Raw genomic sequence first — 9,261 nt, forward strand, 5'->3', positions numbered from 1 at the left:
GTAGTGGAAAGGGCGTGGCCAATGTATTTTCACTCCAGAATCTCCTCCCCTCTCCTCTCTCTGCCACTGAGGCTCTGGCTTTAAGCCTTATTAACCAAATAACAAGATTACTACGCTCCTGCTGCAGAGCGACATAGAGGGCCACACAGGCCATCTGGGTGCATTACACTCTGATATAAACAAATCACTCTACTGTCACCCCTGTGCCTCACTCTTACCCTTTTCCTGTTTTATTATTTCCTCAAGCACCCATGAATGCTTCACCTAACCACATATTATTTTTGCTGTTGTTTTCTAATAATGTATAGTTACATCAATGTATCGTATAGTTAAGGGTCATTCCATTAAGTACAAAGTCATTGAAAATGATTCCATATGATTGTGCATATAACATACATCTGAACACCATCAGGCACACTGCTCCACTACCTCGAGGGCCACAGGTGGCAGTGCTCCTGTGGACGAGATTAACACAGATTAAGCTAATTAGACCTGACGTTCCTCCTAAGGTAACCTTCAGTCCAGGAGACGCAAGCCAGCAAAAGGATGCACTCACATTGGCAGCAAACCGACTGGAATTTTACCGGAGTTAGTTACATCAGAATGGATAAAGTGAGTATATTTTCTTCATTACAACATGTTTTATGGATCTGAAGATCGATGTAATATCGACGAGCTGAGGTAAATCATTAGTGGGATGTACTGAAAGCCTCTAGTGGAGAAACATCATATCCTGAAGAGGTCAAGGCATTTCATTTTCATCGGAACATAATCAAAAGCCTACGTTTTATTTAAGATACTGCTTGTGGTTGTGTTTGAGACCTTGTTAGTGGTAGTGTGTGTATATGGGATTAAAGCTCTGTGATGTAATACCTACACTGTAACTGTCTTCAGCACTGCGCTCTTTAGTTTCCAGTGTTTTAGTGCTGTTCTCATGTAGTTGTCATTCATTCATTCATCAAAATCCACATTTGCTCTTGTTTGTCGTCATGTACGGTTCGCTGTCATGTCAGCTGTACTGTAACATTCTCACAGCTCTTCCTCGTCGTTCTCTACATCATAACATGGGGATTGCGGTCATTTAAATAAGGACTCCCTCATGTCAACATCAATTTCATAACAGTTTTTTTTAGGGGCATAGGAAGATATTTGATGAACTTGATGACATGCTGATGCCTGTGTATGCTTGCTTTGGCATGGTGCCAGTGTAGATGTGTATATTGATGCTCAGACTGTAAACAACATCTGTCATTAAGATGCACACAGCCTGCCACCCTTGATCTACTGAATGCCAGCACGTTATTCATATGATGGGAAAGAGGTTGGTTTTGTGCAGATGCTACCACTGATTTTCTAATTTCACCAGTTGGATTATCAGTTTTAAACAGGCATTCCAGAGTTTATATCTAAAACCAGTTTGCTAACAAGCTAACAGCCAACAGACATGCCTTGGAAAGATGAAGAAGCACAGTTTGCGCTAGTAAAAGCTAGTTAGCCAATGCATTTTGGTAAGACATTTGGTGAGGTCTCGCTGTAAAAGCTATACGTGTTTGAAGGGTTTCCAACCCAAAGGACGAACTACATAGTGAATAGCCAGGACTAGTGGGAATGGACGGTATTTTGTCTTTCCTTCACATGACCATGTGCTAGCAAAATGAATTTGGGACATTATAAAAACTAGCTAACTGACAAAAATGCCTTAGAAATGACAAAACTCTGCTAAACCTTTTTTTAAGCACCATTATTGTGAATGTACTAAAGGGGTAAGCATTGGAGCACAAGATTCATTGCTTCGGCTATCCACACTGTTTTCCTATTAACTTCATGTATTTTGATGTTTTTGAGATGTAAGTGGATTTACTTGTGCCAAATGTACCATTGGTCTCTCTGAACTGCATGCCTTGCTTGTCAAACCAGCACACCAGAGAAGAGGCAGGATGTTGGTCACAGAGATAAAAGGCTAAACGTTTCGTTTTTGATTCTGTGGCTCCAAGTTTAAGCTTTTGGCTTACAAAACAGTTCTTCAATAAAGAAACTAAACTAAATTCATCAGATAATGAAGTACCTCCAAAGTCATTCAAATGAGCTGAAAAAGACTTGAATTCGCACGCAAGTGGTCTATGTCTGTTTGTGTTTATTACTGAAAGTAACTTGTACTTTAGGAAATTCCTACACAGGCTTTACAAAACGTAATAATCCTCCCACATTGCTTCTGACTGCCTTTACTTTCCCACTCCTCAGTGTTGATTATTTATTTGTCTGTCCCTATCTGTCTCTTAGGTCATCTGAGTCACCTTAGCTCAGTCCTGGCTGACATCATGAGTGATGAAGGCCCGTCACCGAGGCACGGCCCGCCGCAGGCCCTGTCATCGGGGAGCGGCCGCACCAACATGACGGCGTGGCGGCAGCCGTACTTGCACGAGCCCATCTCCTCCAAGCACGTGTGCTTCTACAAGAGCGGCGACACGCAGTTCAGCGGCCTGCCCGTGGTGATCAACAACCGCACCTTCAAGACGTTTGAGTCCTTACTGGACAGCCTGTCGCGACGCGTGCCTTTACCGTTCGGCGTGCGCCACATCACTACGCCGCGCGGCCACACCACCGTGCGCTCCCTCGACCAGCTGCACCATGGGCACTCGTACATCTGCTCGGACCAGCGCACGGTCAAGCCCGTGGACCTGGAGCGCGCCCGCAGGAGGCCGCCACCCTGGTACCACGCGCGCCCGGCCAGCGGGCCCCGGCGCAAGGCGCTTACCAAGCAGAGGGTGGAGATCCGGCCCAGGAGACGCCGGCACGGCCGCGGGTCCACGCCACACCTGCTCAGCACGCCCAAGAGACTGGTGGTGTTCCGCAACGGTGAACCCGAGGAGAAGCACACGCTGCTGCTCCAGAAGAGGAACGCTCGCTCCTTCGAGGCCCTCTTGGACTATGTGTCTGAGGTCATGCACTTTCCTGTGGTGAAACTCTACATGCCTGACGGGCGCAGGGTGAGGGCTGCTCTTCCTTGTCTTGTTGTGGAATGCTCTTTATTTTGTTTGGTTTGGGGAGGTTTGTTTTTCTTTTGATTCTATGAGTTAGTTTTGCTTTGTTTCCACGGCTCTACCTACCTCATTAGGCATTTTCCTCACGCACACATTTTATTAGGTCTTTTCTTTCTCTCTTTCCTCGGCAATCAGCCACGCAGACACACAAAATCGTACTCGTCTGTGTGTTCGCTTTGGCACGGGAAACACTGTCACAGCATGATGTGGACCTTTTAAACCACAGAGTCGCATGATCAATGTCGCTGAATATTACCTTAATCTTGACTTACATCCGCTGGCTTCCCCCGCTGCAATGAGGGAAACGTGACAATAAGGCAGTGGGGGGAGGTGACTGCAGTTAGTGTGGTCAGGTGGTTTAAGCCAGTGACATCATAGCTCGCCCCACTGTTGCTGGACGTGTATGTAACATTCAGAGAGGGAGAAACCAGTAATCTCCTTTAGTGCTTCATCCTCTTATCTCCCAGTGCATGCTGGGAGAGCACCTGATAAGGGGCATCAGGATCGCACGCACCTCAGCCCCCCAGCATGAATCAGAGTCACTGCACGAAAAGACACCAATGCCTGGATCAATAGTTATAATACATGACACTGCAATCCAAAAAATAAACAATTTTAAAATCCAACTGGCCCTTTAAAGTGGCATGACATCATTTTATGTCTATTAAAAGTATGTCGGTCTGTGTGCCTTGCCTTCTTTGTCACAGGTGGATGGTCTTCCGGCTCTGATCTTGTGCTTTGGGGTATTGGTGGCGGCAGGCCGAGAGCCATTTAAAGCAGGATACTATGACATCCAGAGGCCCACTGCTCCAACATGGCTGCCGGCCAAAAGAGCTGGAACCAAATGGGTGCATCCCTCTCGCCGTAAGTCTGTCCTTTATTTAGCCCTTTTCCTGGGTTGCCTATATTTATACACCAGCTTTTGAGCAATAGCTAAACGTGTGTGTGCATGTGTGTGTGGTACTTGTGCCTTTGTGTAACAGTTGTCATTACATAACTTTACTAGTTCTCTTCAATGTATTCCTAGTCCAGTGTTTTATCTGATACCCAACTTTGATAGCTTGTTAGAGTGAAAGTATTTATATATTGGCAGGAATTTCCAAACAGATTTTTGGAATGTCCCTGTGTATATGGGACATGCAAGCATATAAATAGATGAAGTAATGTTTGTTGCACCCATGTAGATAATGCTTGGCACGCCAGTATGCTCATCGCACATTGGCTGTTTTTGATTGGTTAAGTTAGTGGTTGGTTTACTTAGTCTACCTAGTTTAGGAGGCCTTGATTGTGGATAAGCTAGTATAGGATAGAGACATTGGAGTTATCACCCCCGTCTTTTACATTAAGTCACATGGGAGCTTTTATAACCACACAGAGTCCAGGCCTTGGTTTTAAGTATTTCCCAGAGGGAAGGATGACACCCAACTGCAGTGCAGTGTGCCCAGTCGCAGTGGGGGGTTGGCACCATTGGTGCACCCTACTGTTTCCAGCACCACCCTTTCTCTCAGCACCACCCTTAGTATTTCCCAAGCATTCCAATTTATAAACATTCACCTATTTGTGGAAGAAAATATAGTTTGTAAATGTGTGTGTGTGTGTGTGTGTGTGTGTGTGCGCTTGTGTGAGTGTCTCTGTGTGAGTGTCTGTGAACGTGTTTGGCCCTGCTTGTCTATCTGTTTGCCCTGTCTTTGGCCGAGGGTTATCTGTCTGTGTGTCTGTAGGAGGGATGAGTCCAGAGAAGTGCTGAGGTTTTAATAACTGCTGTAATACCTTCTGTGACCTACTTACACATCATACCTCTCAGATAGACCAGTCCAGATAGACACTAAGGCATAGCTCAGTCTCATTCTATCCCGCTTGGTGCTTCACGCAACTCATTTGTTCAATTTCTCTCTCTCTTTTCCTCATGCTCACTGGCTGTTATCGCCTGGATTGACATGGATCGCTCCTCTTCCCTCCACTTGGACGTTTGAATCATTGCGATGTGTGTTCATGAACTCACGCTCTCAAAGGGAAAAAGAAATCAGGTTCCAGCAGCCTGAAGTCTCGCATCTTCTCGCCGTCCTCGGAGCGCTTCTTCGTGAACCAGATCCATCACAGCGCGGCAGGGAGTGGGGGAGAGGGATGACTTTCCCCAGCGTCGCCGCCGGCTCAGAGGAGATGGAGAACAGTAATGCTCTGTGCTCCTTGGCTGGAACCGACATACTGACATACGGAGAAGGCACAGGCGATGCCCAGGCACTTCCTGATGATGACATTGAAAAGTCCTTCCGTGTCAATCAGGATGGCAGCATGACGGTAGAGATGAAGGTCCGCCTGACCATCAAAGAAGAGGAGACGGTTTCATTGGACGACAACCCTGAGTAGGTCTGCAGTAACCAATCAAATGAGGGAATCTAGCGACACTGGTTTACTAGACTCCTCCCACCTCCCTTTGGACACTGACCATGACCCTGAGGTTGCTGCCATGGAAACCAGTGATTGGAGTCAAGATTTCCCCCCTCCAATGAAGAATGATGTAACTGAAGATTCTGACCAAGTGGAGGAAGAGAAACAACAGGGGGGAAGTGCACAGGTTCTCAGTCCCCTTGCCCGCCGAGTGCCCACCCCCGGTCCGCGCAAGGTCAGGCAGATGCGAGCATCATCAGTGGAGGATGTCGTCCAGCAGGGGCCGGAGGCTGAGGTTCAGGAGGACAGGGTGGGCTCCTACTCATACAGGGAAGAGAAACAGGAGTACTGCATGGTGCGGCAGACAAGCAGTAGGCCTGTGCCCAAACCTCGGAGTACAAACGTTTCAGAGACTAACAAAGCCATAAACTCCAGCACAAGTGTGCAGTCCCAATACAAGTCCGCTGAGGTTCTCCAGGTCGGGGACAGTGGACAGGAGATCAGGGAGACTGTGGTGCACATTTATGAGCAGCAGACCTGCCAGGACAACTTTCTTGCCAACACACAGCTGCGAGTTCAGGGAGTATCGACGTACAGCCCACTGTATAACCGCCCTGCTTCCGCAGGTACTGTGAGAAATCTCCAATCATCCAGCATGGACTGGGAGTCTGAGCAGAACCGCTACATTGCTAGAAAGTTAAATGGCAGAGGGAAGCCGGCAGACAACCTCTCAATGTCATCAAACCTCAACACACCCCCTTGCCCAAACATCAGTTGGTACTGATAACTGTTCTACTGCAGTCTTAGGAGAGAAGATGTCTGATTCAAATCAACAAACTCCAGAGAACAATGGAGATCCCCAGAGCCTAACCAGGAAAAGGAAACCTGTTACATGGGTGTTCAAAAAGAACAGTCACGTTTTTCAAAGTACAACGTCTGAGAAAAAACGTAGGGAACACATAGCAGAAATTCTGAGAGGAATTCGTAAAAGAAGAAATAATAATCCAGGCACTTCAGTGGGACCTGTGAAAATTGCAGAGCGCCTCAGAGCCAAAAACTGCTCAAAAGCTGCTCAAAAAAAGACAAAAAATGAGGGCAGCTGAATATGATGTGCCTGTGTCTGACAAGAGCTCTCCGCAGCCTGCAGAAATCATCACACAAGCAAAAGAAAATCACAATGAGCTATCAAAGGTGAAAGAGGCAGTCACAGAAGATAAGAAAGCTGAAAAAAGTGAGACCCCGAATGTTCCGCAAAAGAGCAATGCTCTGGAAGTTGAGGGGCTTCAAGGCAAAGCAGTTCTAATTCGCCAGACATCCATGCATGAGGATAGGCGAACCACACGGGTGACGGCTGAGATGAGTGAGAGCGTCTCTCTGCCTGCCCTCACTCCCTCGTCTTCCATGATAAACGAGTATGTGGAGCAGTGGCTGCTGACGAGCCACCACGATGCTCTCTCAGACATGGAGGAGGACCCGCCCTGTAGCATTGGGCTCAATTCAGAGTCTGCCTCTCAAACAGGCGATGAGACGAGAGCACTCTTCCAAATCAGCAGTGACAGGGAGGCGTCTCCAGAGATCGGCTGTGAAATGATCCATATGACCGAGGACCCCAGTGGTGATGCTTTACCGGCCAGCCTTCCCAGTCTAGTGGTGCAGTTATCACAGAACACTCAGAGTTCACTGGAGGCTGCAGAACCCACACTGCCTACAGCAGAGCTAAAGCAATCGCATGAAAAGGATTTAAGTAGAAGTAATGGTTCAGTAACTGGTACTCCAACAGTGGAACGGAACGCGACGCCTAAAAAGAGTAATGTGGCAAAGGAGATTCAGCCATGTCATGTCCCAGAGGAAAGACTGTCATCACAAAATGTCAAAGACCTTCCGACTCCCAAACCATTACCTAGAGGTAATACTTTAGAAAAGAAACAACCATTACCAAGCAGTGATGACAGAAAGATACCATTGCCTCGAAATCCTAACACAGACAAATCACCGTCAAGATCTGAGTCGCAAAGAAAAACAATCAACAACAATCAAACCCCCCGACCCAGTCAAAAGACTCTTGAGGAGGAGGCGCCATTGCATAGTTCTGCTTCATTGAAACCCAATCCCCTATCCCCTTTGGTAGAGAACACACAGGTGGTCACTAAATCCTCCTCAGACAGAAATACAGCATCATGTGATTCACATAGGAAGAATAATGGACAGGCTATAAATAGCATAACCTTCCCCCCACGGCTTGAGGAAGCTGAAAGAAAAGCCCAAACACCAACTGTGGTACCGGTCCAAAGATCCTATACAGTGAGAATGGCAGCCCGCCCCGACATGAAACCAGTGGTAGAACAGCTCTGCCTGTCGATCCACTCTATAAAAGAGACAGCTCAGCAGAAGCGGCCCTCGTGCCTGGAGAAGTCCAACAGCCTGCCTGACTTCTCATCCCACATAGCCTCAACCTTTGGATCATCCTCTCGTGTCCTCTTGGCTTTTCTCTCTGTAATGGCTCTGAAGGATGGCCTTGCCAATCTCAACTCAAACAAACAAGGAGTCATTGATAACCTGAGCTACTCGGAGGCCCTGAGGTTACTCGACTCCCTCAGAGAGTTGGCCAGGATTGAAGACGCGCACGTTCTGAGAGAAAGTCTGACTGCCCTACAGAACTCAATCTCCAGGCACTTGCTGCAAAGCTGGAGAGGTTTTCAGGAGCTCAGTGACCAGGCGAGGAGTCGTAGTGTCACCCCCAGCAGCTCAGAGAGTGAGGGTCCCCCTGATGTGGGACCAGAGGAGGAGAAGGTCATCCAGGAGCTCATGGGAGACCTGGGAGTACCAGAGAAAGTCAGAGAGGGACTGGCTGCTTTATACTGTGCAGGTGAAAAAGGTGTACGTGAGCAGGCAACCATAAAGGAAACTCCATTTTTGCAGCTAAGAGAAGAGACAGTCATTAAAGATCAAGCTTCTCAATTCCAGAATGTGAAGATGAAATTTAACGAAAAGATTGCGGGGGGAAATAATAATCCACAGAAGAAACCTGAAAAGCAAACAGTGACCCAAGAGAGTGTCGGGGAGGGTTATCCCAAAAACACAGTCACAGTGCAACAGTCCGACGAATACTTCAAGGAGGAGAGCAACTCCCAGGAGAGCGTGGAGAGTTATCACAAAGAGTTGGACGTGGAGGAGAGCCGCCCTGAGGAGATGACTGAGTCGCTTCCAGAGCTTTCACTGAATGGCTTTACAGAACCCCACCCCATGGAAGACACGGCTAGCTTGGCAGACTCAGCGCTGGATGAAGATGTCAGTGTCCATATAAAATCAGCTATCAGTCAGACACCACATGACCCACAATACAGTGTGTTTTTTTCAAGTAGCAATCCCATGCCAAATCCATCTGCTGATGAAGAGGGGCAGCCTGACTCAGAATGTCAGTTTACCTACATGGATAGTCAGGCAGAAGAACATCTTGCACAGTCAAAAGCTGAATCTGATATACATGCAGCTGAGCTCAGTGAAGAGGAGGGGAAATCAAGCCAAGAGGAGATACTTCTAGAGGCACAGGAAGAGAATGATGAAAGAGAGAGTAAAGGGGTTGAGATCGCAGATGCTGAGAATGAGGAGGAGGAGGAGGAGGATGTTATTCCTACAGAGGAAGAGGCTGGAGCTGTGGAACCACAGCATCGTGGGGAAGAAGAAAACACCCCCAGCTCTGATGACAAATTCAGCCTAGAGGAAGATGAAGATGAAGAGGATATCTGTGAGGAACTAATGGGCCTTTCAGAGGAGCCAGTAGCTGAGAGAGACACATTGAGCGAGACTGAAACCCAGCAGGCAACACTAGTAG

General features: G+C 47.6%; 1 protein-coding gene across 1 annotated transcript; it reads left to right on the plus strand.

Annotated features, from left to right (window-relative positions):
- Nucleotides 1-146: 146 nt before the first annotated feature.
- Nucleotides 147-6,949, plus strand: LOC105894737 (RP1 axonemal microtubule associated). Its single transcript, XM_031584028.2, has 4 exons — nucleotides 147-612; nucleotides 2,281-2,987; nucleotides 3,749-3,905; nucleotides 5,054-6,949. The coding sequence occupies exons 2-4, from the start codon at nucleotides 2,319-2,321 to the stop codon at nucleotides 5,167-5,169; spliced, it is 942 nt and encodes a 313-aa protein (XP_031439888.1). The 5' UTR covers nucleotides 147-612; nucleotides 2,281-2,318; the 3' UTR covers nucleotides 5,170-6,949.
- Nucleotides 6,950-9,261: the final 2,312 nt, after the last annotated feature.

The sequence above is a fragment of the Clupea harengus genome, chromosome 17, assembly GCF_900700415.2.
Source record: "Clupea harengus chromosome 17, Ch_v2.0.2, whole genome shotgun sequence".
Lineage (NCBI taxonomy): Eukaryota > Metazoa > Chordata > Actinopteri > Clupeiformes > Clupeidae > Clupea > Clupea harengus.